This window comes from Pithys albifrons, chromosome 4 (genome assembly GCF_047495875.1).
Source record: "Pithys albifrons albifrons isolate INPA30051 chromosome 4, PitAlb_v1, whole genome shotgun sequence".
Lineage (NCBI taxonomy): Eukaryota > Metazoa > Chordata > Aves > Passeriformes > Thamnophilidae > Pithys > Pithys albifrons.
Genome location: NC_092461.1, coordinates 72,840,468 through 72,855,421, shown reverse-complemented (window position 1 = coordinate 72,855,421; position 14,954 = coordinate 72,840,468). Strand labels below are relative to the sequence as shown.

The window sequence follows — 14,954 nt, the reverse complement described above, 5'->3', positions numbered from 1 at the left end:
AAAACTGCCTAGCATCCCACTCTAGCCCTGTATTTTATTCTGTGTACAAGGCAGTACTGAAAACTAATCTCTTATGACATTAATCGTCTCATGAGGAGAGACGGAATAAATTACAGTAGCCCTTCCTCTCTTTACTCATGAAGATAAATGCCATAACACAATGGCTGATCTTTGTTATGACACTAACCATTATATATTTAACAGAGATAGCAAAATCTCACTGACAGCTAACAAAAGAATTCTCTCTTTACACATTCTGTGAGAAGGCTGTATTTCTTTAGTTCAAAAACATGACTTGCCATATCTGTTCTCAGAGCAATTTAAGCAGTAGATCTGGATTGTGGCAGTGAACTCTATTCTGTCTATAATGATGTCATGATTCAGACTAATAAAACCTGATGTGAAATTATTGTGCAAGCTTTGGAAGGAAATGGTGCATAACACCCAAGGACTCTTAAGACTCAACTCTATTCTATTGTCTGTTCTGACCAGAAAGAATAGTTCTTCTATTTAAAACAAACAAACACACGCCCTTCACTCTTAACTCTCCAAAAAAATTTCAAAACCAAACCAATACCAAAATCATAATTTTTCATCATGTGGAGATTTTGGTTTCCTCTTTTACCATCAACACTTGAGCAGGTAGGCTCAGAGAACTTAAAGAACTAAAAGTGCCTTTTGTTGTGTTTGTGATTGCAAGGGACTTTTATTTTTTCCAGCTTTATCACTTGCTGTATACCTCTCAGGAATTTCATTCCAGGTTTTCCATGCGTTAAATACATTCTGTTCTTTCTTTCTGGGATAAAATTACTAAGAAAGGTTCTTAGTTATTTTATCCATCTCTGGTTATTATTTTGAGGGGAGTATGATCCTGCGAGTAAAGAACAATCCAGATAAATGAGTTGTGAAGTTTATGGACTTCCTTTTGAGGTAAAGTGGATCAGTGTGACTTATTCTGGCTATTCACCCTAAGCATCAAATGTGTTATAAATTTCATGAGTTAGTTTCATGCCATCTATCCCACAAAATTAAATGGAAGTATAATTTTTGCAGTTTAATGTTTGCTGTCATTAAAGATATTTTAGAAACATAAATATATTTATGGTGCATTAATGGAGTCAATGTCAGTTGCAGCATTAAACTTCTCTTAACTTTTTAGTGTGTGCGTTTTATCAAGATGAAATACTTAAAATGGCCCAAACTAATATGTAAGAATGTTTATGAAGAGTGCATGGTTTAAAATATTTTTTTGTGTTTCATTTTCTCCTCTTTTTTCATTTTTCCTATTTTGTTTTGTTTTGTTTTTTCCTTCTGGAAATCTTAGGTCTATATCTTTAGGACACTGTCTAACAAGATAAACTCTGATAGTAAAGCAATGGCATGAAAATCGGCACAACTGTCACCTCCTGTTAAATTTGGTACATTCAGAGAGTAGCCAGTAGGAATTTTATTTCTCACATTAAAAGAAGTAGCCCTTACACATTATGTTTGCCTGAGGAAATTAAGTGATGAAGGCTTCTGAAACAAAACACACATTCATTCTCTCTTGATTTTTCTAGGAAGTTTGACTCTTTGTAATTCCTTTTTTTTATGCTGAAACAAATTATAGAACAAACCTTTCAGTGTCTCAGAAAAAAATGATTGTGTTATCTTTCAGTAGAGAAAACAGCATATATGAAAGCAAATATGTTTGAGGTTTGGTGTTACTTAATTTTAGGGTTTTTTCTTTGTTCTCTTCGTAGTGATGAATGTATTCACGTGGTGGTAGTTCTTTCTTCTGTTATCTGTAATATAAAGGCAGCTGACATATCCATTCAGCTCTATTAGTTCCAGTCACCTAAGCATGGTTTCTCTTCATTTTATACAGGGGTAAGTGCCAAAGGGGAATTTTTATCCCTGCTGGAATTAGAGGCATTTCAGGATCATGGCCTTTGTGATCACTGAATGAGTGCAGATTTCTGTAATATTTTTGGGTGGCAGAGCTGTGTTTTGCCCCTTGTCCCTTCTCTGGAATAATGATTCGTAGTTTTAAAACTGCTTTGACCCATGTTTTTCAGTTGGGTGCACTGATGAAACTTCTACTCTGAATTAAATAGTCAGAGAATATGGTCCACAGGCCACAGGAGATTGACAACCCAATTTGTCCTGTCACCACCTAAGAACTACAGTGTGCTGCTAGCAAGGTATTCAGTGCTGACTACCTGGGCAGCACTTGTGTGCCTGTGTGCAGGGTTTGGGGGACCCATGGCAATGAACTGCATCTCTGTGAATGTGCTCATATTTGAGGAGCTGTAGGGGTCTTAGGAATATACTGTAGGCTTGTACTGTGGTAAGGACTAGGGAAGAAGGGTATTTTGGTAGGGATGCATAAAGGTGGGAAATATGGAAGTTAAGAGTATTACAACACCTCAGGAGATGAGAGTATCACTTGGAGAGTGGGGAAAGGCTGGGCTGAGGGAAAGGCAATGTAATGTTTGCAATAGAATGCAAGGAGAGGTGTGGCTTACATGGCTAAGCAGAAGTCTGGAGGCTGGACTGCACTGTCAGAACTGAGCAGTCATTCTGGGAATCTGGATGCTCCATTGCTTGAACTGAATTCATCACTAGTAATCCTCTTCCTAACAGTGGAACCCATACTGGGGTAGCAAGTTTGACATCATGCTCACTAGGATATCTTCTAATCTTACAGAAATCTGGTAGGATTCTGTGTGCTCACTACGTTCATCATGTTATAGTCAGAGGTGTTTATGGATCTGTGCTGACAGAGGCTTTAAGTGGAAGTTCCTGGTTGCTTGGACAAGGAGATTGCCTTAGCAAAGAGAAAAATGTGAAGGTTTCCATTTGTTTCAGTATGTCAGACCAGATCATAAGTTATTATAAATCAGTTGTTTAGAGTTGAAAACTTTATGCTACATTTTCCAGTGTGATCCATGAGACCATGAGCAATGGCAAGATATCACTGATGTTAGAGTTTGTGCCTTTTAAAGGAATAACCCAACTGTATGTTTAATTTTAAGTGAATTGTAATTAAATTTCTTTTTAATTCAAAATGTCAAGTGTACAGTTTATCTGGAATTTCCAAAGTGCTGTTGCTGTCTTTACATCGGTTGGAAATAGGACATCATAAAATTTTAAAAAGAACAGTAAAAGCATTCAGACATCTCAGAACAAGCCTTAAACAATCCAGTTAAAATAATGGCATAAACAAAGAAATCATTCAGCTTCTTTCTTGCTCTTTCCTTTCATTCAGTAGTTTAGGAGTTGATACTGCCTTACATATCTGGCAGGTCAGCAAAGCTGGAAGGTTTCAGACCATCTTGTAAGCAAATTCTGTAATAGAAATCCTCCTTCAGGAAATGCTTTCCCAGTTGTTCCATGTAGACTGGACTAAAGTACTTCTGAGTGAAAGAGAGTTGAAGGAAGTTACTTTATGAATGTACTTTAAACTATTTTAACTCTACGGGTCAGCAGCACTATCTCTGAAACTAAAAAGAGTGAACTAGCAAGTATGTACATAACTGCTGTTAAAACTTAATATATTTCAGCAGGTTATGGAAATTTTTTGTGTTGCTTTCTTATTCATGTTACATCCTTGTTTCTTTACGTGCTTAATTTTACTTTTCCTGCTTATCTGTAGTGTCACATGGATTACAAAGACAAATTCATAGTATGGAGCATACTATGAAAGACATGTCTTATGAAATGCACTTTTCCTCTACTTAGATTTTATAATTTCGTTATTGTAATTGCAACTGCTCAAAGACAAAAGTCCTGCCAGGTGAATTATTACTCCCATTTCAGCTTCTTTGAATATTTTAGTACCTGGAAACTACTCTTTACCTTTCTCTTGATCACCATCAGCAAGAGTTCTACGAATATTTATTTCAGAATTTGTGTTAAAATAGATCATAGTGCATCTTCCCTTCTTCTTATCATCCCTCTTTTTCATTTATCTTGTACCTCTCCTTGCTGTTTTTGCCTCTTCATCCACCTCTATGCACTTCCTTTCTTCCCCTACTGTGTACCCTCCCCTCCTCTCTGAACCATTTGCCCATCTTTCTTCACACAAAGGGCTTTGAACTTTTACCAGGCTGCTGCTAACTCCCCAGTGACTAAAGCTGTTAATCAAAAATGAACACAAAAGATTTGAGAGGGGCATTTTCCACAACAGAAGTCAGTCCTCCTGTTAACCTAAAATAAGCAGCTGGATAGGACAATGCTGTTTTTTTCCAGGACACTGTTCTTGTACCCTCTTCGATACTCCATCTTTCAAGTCATTAATTTAGTAATGGGTGCCTAGAAAATATATTTTCTGCTTAGGAGAGGGAAAGTTATTTTTTTTTTGTTCTTCTATTCACCCTGCTGTCTTTGGGCAGTAAAGATTGTCCATTGTGTAGTTCAGCCTGACTCATATTTTAGCTGACGAGTAGGAGCACTGGGAATAACTGTACTGTTCCTCTTTCTTCTCCCCCTGAGTTAATTTAAGTAATGTTCTAAGTAGAATTGCTTCAGTTTGTGACTAGTGGCTCAGCCTATAATTTGACCAAGCACATGCAATAAAGTGATCCTCATTTTTTTTCAGCTATCTGACCTTCAGATCCCTTCCAGCAGCTTCCAGAAAGGGAAGTTGATCTGGCTGCTTCCAGCTAACTATGATCTGGTCACACAATCAGCATCATCAAGCCCGCTAGAGTGATCTGCCTGCTGCTTTTGGACTGCAACACAATATCAGACCACACTTGGTTCTTGTTTGGAAGAATCATTTTCTGTCAATGTAACTGCTAGCTGCAGGCAAAGTTTCTCACTTTCTGCAGGAATATCTGTGTGTGGCAAGAGGGCCAACTCTCTGGTTTGCCTTTCTTCACTCTGTCCCTCTGCTGTGTTCCCTCCAGTGGCTGAAATGCAAACAATTGAGCAGATTTGATTCAGGTAGTCACAAGCAGCTGTGTATATAAATTAAACTAACAATCCCATCATTTATATAGAGGGTCTCTTCTGATTTTGTAGGTGAGCTGAGAATTCAGGATTTCTTTCTTATGCAAAGCTTAGTCTTGACTCTGCACTACAGTCCTCTTGTTAGCAGTTCACTGGAAAGTGTTTTTTCCCTGGTGTGGTAAGTGATTTTTTCAAGCAGTTGTCAGAAGATGATAGATGCTATGATGAGAAAAGGAATTTGTATTTATTCCTGTCCCCTGTAACTGACAGGACTTTTCCAGTGAAACTGGGAATACATGTGTTCATGGCATCTGCAGGCTTACTTAATCTGAGGTTGTGAGTTGATACTTGTAGGTGAGACAAATACAACTGGCTGCCACCATTTGCTGCATGGTTTGATTTCCACTGTCCTTGTTAGGATCCGAGCCATCTTCTCTTTGAGCCATTAACTTGGGTTGGAATGAACACTGAGAATGTGTTCTGTGCAATGACTACTTCTGTTCTCTTTCAGATTGTCCTGATGGGTATCACATTATTTGTCCCAGTTATTTAGTGGCTGTTCCTTTCTGAGGCTGTGGTTGAATGGCAGGAATAAATAGAGCATATTTGATCCTCTGTGATAGAGGTTGCAGTCAGCGCAAACCATTCTTCTGCCATTGTCCTTCTTAACAAAATACATCGAAACAGTCATATTCTTCATGATGGTTCTTTGGTATGCTTTAATTTCATCATTATTAGTCACTGCCTGTATGCAATATGAGTGTTGGTGAATGAAGTGGGAGGAAGGAGAAAGATATTTAAAACAGGTTAGGGCTTTTCCCCCTGATGTGCATTACTTTTCTGACCAGGAAGCCTGTGACTTAACTACGCTACTGCATTTCAGTATGTTATTTGCCTTAAGGCACAGTTAAGTTATTCAGCTTGAATTTCTGATACTATTTTTAAAAGTCTTAGAAATGCAAAAGAGATGGCAGGCGTTTAGTGATGTTAGTGGTGAGATACAGAGGCAAGAGACGCTGGTGTAATTACCAGTTCAGTATATTCATTAGCTCACAGAATCTTAAATAATACTCTGATGCTGTTTTCCATTACCGAGGGAAGAAAATTATATTGTCATTGAAATTTTTGTACAAGTAATTATTTTTATTTTCTTACTGTGATAAATGGCTAAGTTAAAGTTGGGGGGAGGGGGAAGAATGACTGTAAGGACAGACATCATGATGGGAGAGGCAGAAAAACCTCCATCCTTGCTAAGGTTCTCTGCTGAATTAATCTTCATTCTGATAAAGAAAACTTAATAATGTACACAGTAACGAGACTTTCAACTTAAGCAGTGTTTGAATTGGAGAATTAATGCTTTTTAGTTAGGGTATGAACAGTTCTTCAAATAACAGGGTTTAAAGGGTTAGACGAACAGAACTGAATTCATGGGGTATATGAACTGCAGCCCACGCTACATGTCCAGTATAAAGCAAGTCCACACAATGGGCAATTGTTTACTCCTGCGCTTTCAGCCTGTCTGGCATACTCTACATTTCAGTTTGTTATTATACCCTGAATGTGTTCACTTCATACTGTGGTATTTGAAATCTGCCCTGGGGGTTTCATTAAACTTTGTGTATTGGTGTTTCGCATCCTGCTTGTTGATTTCATTGTTGTTTGGTGAAGATGATCTTCCCTATCCGTATGTCTGGCCATTGTTTCCACAGCCAGTTCAGTGCAGCTTCCTCAGCACAAATTGCTCTCCCTTCTTCCATTGTCCAGGACAGGGTGACTTCTGATGTTTGCGTAGCTTTATTGTTTCCTTCCCATTATTGTTGAACTCTTGTGGTAATACTTGTCACTTTTACTGACTTTATAGCGTAGGATGTGATGTCATAGAGAAGGGGACAGGGCTACCCAAATTTTCTCAATTGCAGGGAGGAGCTGCCCAGGTGTGCTGAGGGGCCTGTACTCAGGAAGAGAAACAGGGAATCCTCCACAGTGAGTAACCCCACTTTCAAGTGCACACAGTTTCCTTCATAGCCGTGTCCAGTACAGTGTAGTATCCTCTTCCGTCCTTCCCAGTTTGCCCTCTGGAATGTTCCCAGTTTGCTTTCTTTTTCCTTTGTTTTGGTAAATTCTCATTTTACCTTGCCCTTTGTCTTCTTCCTGGAGGTTAAAGTTTTCATTTTTGTTTCTTCACATCATTAATCTTTTCTCATCCTAGTCTTAATCTTTATACACATTGTCATTTTTCCAATGTGTCATTGTGGTTCTGTCACTAATACATCATGTCATTTCTCTTCCCTTGCTGTGCAATGGCCCTTTTCCCAGCCCTGTGTGCAGTTCCTTCCATCCTTACTCATTGCTGTACTCTTACTCTTTCCTACCCTCTCTTCTCTCTCCTTTCAAATCACCTATGGGTTTTCCTTTCCTGATGGGTCCCTTTTGAATATTGCCTATTGATGTACATGAAATAAGCTCAGTTCAGCTCTCAGACCTTTCTAGTGCAGCCCTGACTTGCACATTTTCCTTTGTGGAACTGAGAAATAAAGGATACAAAGCTCATCTCTAAAAAAGAACTGAAGGATTTGGTAAACTGTGTTTGGCTGTGAAAGAGAACAGGCAGTAAATCAGAACTCTAAAATGGCAGGAGAGGTCTGAGCTGGTCAAGTTGTAGTGAGTAGGGAGGCTTTGGCTTTAGGTGAGCTGCTTGAATTACAGCCCTGGCTAGCATCCCTCACAGTTTGCCTTGGCGTGATAGGATGTGGTGTTGTCTCTAGTTTCTAGTGGGCAGGTATCCATATAGTAGTAGCTCTTTTCAGAATTGCCATCGTTTGGGAACTACTAGAGAGAAGCTCAGGATTGTATTAATCAGATCAAACTGATTTTACATTTACACAGGTTAGAAATGGAAGTTCTGGCTGAGATACCTTGGCAAGGTGCTCTGGGAAGCTTGACTGCTGTAGCCTGTGCCACACCTTTTACTGCTGATGGAAAGCTTTTATTTTTCAGGGCTGTCAGTCTGGCACTTTACATGAGCTGAAGAGTGGCTGTTTGTTTAACAGCATTAAACTGATGGAGTCAAAAAGGGAGTGGAAAATCAGAAAAATCCCTACAAGATGGTTCTATCTGTAAAGAGGAGTGACTTACTTTGGGCTCAGTTGGAAAAGGCAAAGGAGTGTAAAACTGAGCTGAACTGGAAAAATGTACTGCACTCTGTCATGTAGCATCTTATGTGCTGTGACTGTTCTGACTTCTTAATTTTTCATTGTTTTTAGAAACAAAAAGCATTTTAAAATTGAAATCTCCCTGTGTCAATTCTCACAGTAGCTCCTTCTCTACAAATGGAAGGTTTTAGCCAATTTTTTTGGAGGTGATAGCAAACCCCAAGTTTAGAATATTCAAATGACCTTGAGTAGTTCTAAAGAATGAAAGTCAAAGAAAAGGCTACTCTTTTTCTATTATTTTTCCCCTTTGGTTTTGGTGCTTTTTTTTTTCCTCCTTGTGCCTGAAAGAAAATCTGTTGCTGTGTCATAAAATTAGTTGTATACTTCAACTCTCTTACTTGGAACCTGGTAAAATTTTTTCCCAGGCAGATGTAACAGATATGTGCAAAAGCAGCAAGTAAATCTTTTTCTTGTTGTGGTTTCCTGGGTTGTATCTGACCTTCCAACAGACAGAGGACTTCAGTCTCAACACTACCATTCCCTGCCTTTCACAAATGACTACATAAAAACTGCATGATCACATAACCTTTCAGATTCACAGGACTACTGTGTCTTGTCACTTACATATTTATTATTTCTTTCCAGGCATTGGAAAAGTACCCCAACTCACCAATGACTGCAAAACAAATACTGGAAGTCATTCAGAAAGAAGGGTTAAAAGAAACAAGGTCAGTGTTTATATGTTCTGTATTTTTGCTATCTCTTTGAAAAACATCCAGGAGTGGTATATAATCTTTACAAAACTTAGTGCTGACTGAATTGATTTCTGGTACCAAATTGGGAAATATAGCTGATAGGTTTATTACTTCAAGTCTTTCAAAATGATTATTGACCAGCTTAACTTTGTACCTTCCGAAAGGAGTCTGGTGGCTTTGTTTTTAGGAAAGACAGTTTATTCTGCTCAGACAGCCCAGTGCTACATCTCATTTTTGCTTAAGGACTGAGGCTTGACTGCTGGGTTACCTCTGCCACCGTGTGCATGGAAGAAGTGCGAGATGAAACTCATCGTACTTTTCTCCCTTGGGTTTGTGGTCTGGCACTTAAATCACTGTTAGGACATGCTGGTGTTGCCTGTGCTAATCAGGAGCTGTGCTGATAAAGAACTGGGAGTGGAAGGAGAGGGGGGTGTTTGAACACTGGGAACTTATCTGTGTGCCTGCACAGGATGGACACAGCTACTGATAACTGATACAGCAAGTCCACTGCTGAGCTGCTTAATAACAGCATACTCTGGATGTAGATTTCAGTGATAATCATTAAGCTTTTAAGGGATAGATGAGATATCCAGAGCCTACAGAAATCAACAATAGTCTTCCTTTGACATTGGTTCAGATGGACATGCAGCTTCTTGTTCTCAGAGGTGACTGTCTACTTGGTAGGTCCTCAAGTGACCTGTAAATGGAAACTGGGGCAGGAAGTAAAAGTAGGAAAAAACTCATTGGTGGTGGGGGGGTGTCTCCTGCAAAATGCACTTTCCTCTTCTCTAAATGTTATAGTAAAATTTTTCTAGTTCAATATATTGCTTTAATACTTTTTGCTGTCTCAAAACAGAGAGAGACATCTGCTTTTATTTTCATTATTTTCTGCTAGTAGGGAGCCTAAAACCTAGGACAAGAGAACTTCAAATGCCATGTAAAGTTGAACCAGAAGTAACCAAGGAACATGTTTCTAATGAATTCACTGTTGTTCCTAAAAAAAAGTACACTGTGTGTGATTGTTTGCACTGCATAACCGTGCACTGCTTTGTTGGTAGCCTTATAACATTCTCATAATGGCTGTACTTGGTAGAATTACAAAAGAGATGGTGTGCAAGATGAATTTGAATTTGCTACCTTTTACAGATTTAGTAAGTGCGTTAGTTCCTGTCAAGAAATTGCTTCTAGCATATTTGGCAATGATGCCAAGGAAACAAGGGAATGAAAACTTTAGAAAATGAATGTCCAAACATGCGTTATGCTGCAATGATTTGCATACAACAACAAAAAAGCAAGAAAACTCAATTTTGAAAATCTGTTTTATTAAGATACTGTTTCTCACAGCAGTGATTAGACTGCTTTCTTTTGCTTACTTCTTGTGATATGAGACAACTGATAATAGCATTTCGTTGTAATTTTAAAAATCCTTGGTTTTATGATCAGTACATGAATAAAATTTGGAGTGGTAAACCTATGGGGGGCAACGAATGCAATGTTTTATGTTTTAAATATAGAAAATGTCAAAGCCCTTTTTAATTGCTGCAAAATGAAAAATAAGATAAAGATTTCTTTAAAGAGGTTCAAAGCTACATCTTCTTTCATTTCTTCAGTTACTAAGAAACAGAACTCCAGAGAAATAGGAAAGGATTTCATATTGTTATTCATGGTATGATATGTGCAGATATGTGTGAACATGTAGTAGATTGCAGGATTGCTATATGTGATCCTGTGTATCTAGGAAACTGAGGAGGATAAAATCAAATGTTCTTTTCTTCATACTTGAAACATTGTACTATGTTATAGATTAGGTAGTCATCAACTCCTTGGCCTAAATACTCTAAATTCTGCAGTTGTAAAATTTAAAAAATGTTGATTCTGTATTGATTTTTTAAAAGTATTTGGATTTTCATTTAACTTATGATTTAATGTAAAAGGTGTTCCTGCTGTATTTCAATATTGATTAGGCACAAACCTGCAAAGTTATCTTAGAGCCTAACTCTTAGTAGGATCCACTAAGGTATTTGACTTCATACATATATTTGTTGATTTGGCGTCTGTGTTTAAGTAATGTTTTCACAGTACTTGAATTTAGGGTCTTTTGTTCGCTTTGTCCTGCTCTGCAATTTCTTGTAGTACCTTTCTGCCACTGTGGTGCCTTTGCCGTTACTAAAGATGGTCTTTCCTGGTCTCTCTGCTGCAGCCAGCTAAGATGAGCAAGGGATGTAAATTTATGATGTGCAGTCACCTGGCCATAAGCAGTAGAATAGCACTAGCATATTTTATGCTGTATTGATTTGTGTTTTCTTCCAAGTCTGATCTTGTGCCAGGAATATATTACTACTTTAATATACTTTACTTATTCCTTTGTAGTGATTATTATTGTCAGGAGAACCTTGGTAATTCTAAATGAGGTTCTTCAAAAATTCTCCTCTCTACTGTTCTATTTATAGATGAATGAAATGAGATTAATTGGCTTAGTCATTTTTCATATCTATTGCACCATTAATTAATCTAAAGCTTTTTGCTGTGGTAGTAAATCTGAAAAAATGATTTTCAGCAATCTAATTGTCATTATGTGTAATCTTTAAAAATACACTGTCGGACTAAACAGCCTCTTTTTTCCTTTGTTTCCCATAAGACATCAAGCTGCACATTTATTTTTGTATTACTCAAATAATTAAATACAAAAGGAAGAAAATTTCAAAGTTACAAAGCAGATATATGTTAGAAACAAAAATAAAAACTTGACTGATATGTCCTGTGAGAGGTTATAGCCTACCAGGTTTCCTGTATCTTTGGGGAGGTGCGTGTTAAGTGTCTTTCCTGTTATGGTGGTTGGTTTTAAAATGGCTGGCAGGCAGATCTGCTACCTAGAAGGGATAAAATGTTTTAAGGCAAACATTTTGGGGATGTAGAAAAAGATAATTTTCTTCTGGGGATGGTGGGGAGGAGGGGTAAATGTTTATTTTACACTCATACTTGTGCTGATAGTGAACAGTGTCAACAGTCCCAGACACTGAAATCTCTTTACAAGGAAAGTAGACAGCACCTCAGTTCAGTGCACAGTGCTCTGCATTTTCTGTCCTAGCACCCACTGTCCCATTCTTTTGAAAATATTTCCTATCCCATTGTAAATTTCTAGACTTGCAACCTGCTCTTTATAAATCCAAGCATGAGATGTTTCTGATTTTGCTAGTGTGACACAGAGTATGATCCCCTCAGTGCTTCTTTTCACTGCTGCTGCCTCAATAGTTGTTCACCATCTTGTAATTCTGCTGTTACTTTTTCCTATTAAGGTCTAGAATTTCCCTTACTGAATTGCATTCAGGTTTTCTGCAGATCGTTTCTCTAATTCAATGAGATTGCTTTAACCATGTACTCTTGTCTTTCAGCATGCTTGCAGCTCTTCCAAGTTTAGTGTCATCTGCTTATTAGGACTTGTTTCCTTTTGCAGTGTTATATTTCCCTTCTTTGCTTATGGAAGTCCCATGAAAAACAATTTCCAAACAATCATTCTCAAGCTATAGTATACCTGCTTGGGCTATAGGATACCTACTGCTGCTTCTCTAGCTACAGGGTCTGCTGCTATGTCACAAAGAATATTTTGATAGACTTGAAGTAATTTGTTCTTGACAGCTCTATGTATTAATCAACTTATTTGCTAGATACTTTGAAATAATTTTTATTCCGTATTGGGTGGAGATCGAAATTCAGTTGTTGCATCTGTACTTCCTTGGACTAGATTTTTTCCTTTTTTTTTTTTTAAGCTAGTCGCTAAGTGTTTTGGAATCATGCTGTCCTCTACAGATTCTCAAACATTGCTGTTGGTAATTCTGAGATTGATCCAGTCAGCTTTGGTTACCTATGGTGAATTTCAACAGATTTAACTGATTTGAGAATATATAATTTATTTAATTATCATCTAATCAATTTTTCCATGTTTGTTCCTGGTGTTGGTTTTAGCAGCTGTCTAATCATAGACACCTTAGTGATTAGGCAATAGCACTCCTCTGTATTTGGTATGTGCTCAGTGCTGCCCCTTTATGGAAAAGCAAGCCAGTTTCCAGTCTGCTGCGTGCTTACAGAAATGTCTTTCTGCATGTTGTGGATGAGTTTGCTGAAGTTTTAATTTCTTGAAGCTGATTTTCTTCTTTTTCTGTTCTCCCTTATTTTCGTAAATATACAGAATCATCCCTGCATGAACACTCAGTGTTTTCAGCTGCTTCTTCCCCATGGGTTCAAGTCAAACCTAGTACTCCCTTCATTTCTAACTGCTCAGAAACTTGCCAGATGCTTCTCTGTCCCTGTCTTTCTTTTCCCAAGAGATGCCTCCGTGGTCATAATTGGTATATTTCACTAGGTCTTATGTCTTAAAAGTTTTTGCTGATTCTCACAGAAAAAAAAAAAGCTGCTCTGTAATTCTCCTGGTTTCTTGTTGTATTAAACTCTGACCCTAGTATCATCCTTGGTTTTGTCGGTTTTTGTCATTACCTGGAAATTGCCGGTAGAACCACCAGAAATAACCTTTCTGTTCCCTTCTCTTTGGGGCACTGCACCTTCACAAAGAATAGGACCCATCAAAGATTGCTTAAAATTATTGGGGAGATAAAAATAAGACAGAAGTTGGTATGATTCATGTGTTTGGATTAAGGAAGAAAAGATTGAGTGTAGACATAGTAAGTCTTTAACTACATAAAAGACGTGAAAGAGTGAGGAAATAAGTTATCTTGAATGTCTGCTATGGACAGGACAAGAAATAAAGCCTTTAAATTGGAGCAAGAGAAGATTCTGATTAGACAGTACATTTTTTTTCTAACAGATATGATTGATTTCTGTCATAAGCTGTGGGAGAGATGTGAGAGATCTCTGTGTCTCTCCAAAACCGATTTAGATACATGCCTGTGAGATATTATGTAGATTTGGTTGAACCTGCCTTGAACTAGGGGAATGAACTAGCATATCTCTTGATCCCTGTTTTCCTATGAATTTTTGTAGATGAGTTTTCAGTACTTGGACCATACACATTGTTTGAGTCTTAGGGGAGAATATCCAGCCAAACTCTGATAAATGTTTGATGCTAATAACCCTAGATTACGTCTTGGCTTTCTGTAGTTCCCTTTGTCCTTTGCATGGTGAGGCTGGGAAATTGACTTGTCTGGATAAGATTAAAGCCAAAGTTTCTCAGTACAAGTTAAAAGCCAATAAAATTTCAAAATGGGACAAGCACTGTTTAATTTCTTGGAGTGCAACTTTAGTCCACAGCTATGCTAGCTATTTGCCTTCCTCCTCCATTAGATTCAGGACTGTGAATTCTGGAATGGGATAATTTCAGAGTGATTTTGCTGTTCAGCTAGAGTAACAGACCTCTGTATGGTCAAGTGACTTTGATTCTGTTCAGGTAAATCATAGAAGAGTTTTTAAAAATTTCCTTTGTCTCATTCTGTTTTTCATTTTCTAGGAGGAATCTCAAACTTTTTTCCCTTGATGTTTCTTTGTTTATCTTAATTTCAGCTACAGGAATCACAGCATCACTCCTATCTCCTCCTCCTCTGTTTTTTTCCTCTGCGTATTTTGTCTTTTGCTCCACAAGACTAAGCCATCTCTTGATTTATTGTTGTGACAGTAGTCTTTCAGAAGACTAAGGAGAGATGCTTGCCATTGGCACTAGCAATAGTGCTGTTTCTCCTGCACTCTACAGTGTTGATAATATTTATCATGAATGATATCATAACATATTAAGTCCTCTGAGCCTAGGAAAGCAGCAAAGTGTGACACTAATAAATCTCAAAGACACTCTTACTAGATTTACACGCTTTGTACAGAAATATGAAACTAGTGGGTTAGCTAGAATTAAAACCACTTTGAACTGCTGAGTGGAGTCATCAATGGAATAAAACACACGATCTGTACAGGGTTTGTATTTAACTTTGAAGTTAGAGGGGACTCATGAAAATATTACCGTCACTTGTGAATCCTTTGATCTTTTTGACAGTATCTCTTTAAGCCTTTGCATACTTCATCCTTAGAGCTATTGACTTAAAAATAAAATCCCTTCTGAATGCTGCTGTTTCTGTAAATAGGCTAAATGAGCTGACAACTGTCTTCTGTTGTT

At 37.8% G+C, this 14,954-nt stretch overlaps 1 protein-coding gene across 1 annotated transcript in view; it reads left to right on the top strand.

Annotated features, from left to right (window-relative positions):
* Window positions 1-14,954, top strand: part of ASXL3 (ASXL transcriptional regulator 3) — a 131,784-nt gene that overhangs the window by 16,993 nt on the left and 99,837 nt on the right. Inside the window, exons 2-3 of the mRNA XM_071554596.1 lie at window positions 8,733-8,815; window positions 9,562-9,564. Of these exons, the coding sequence (XP_071410697.1) occupies window positions 8,733-8,815; window positions 9,562-9,564 (86 nt within the window). The remainder of the gene's footprint in view (window positions 1-8,732; window positions 8,816-9,561; window positions 9,565-14,954) is intronic.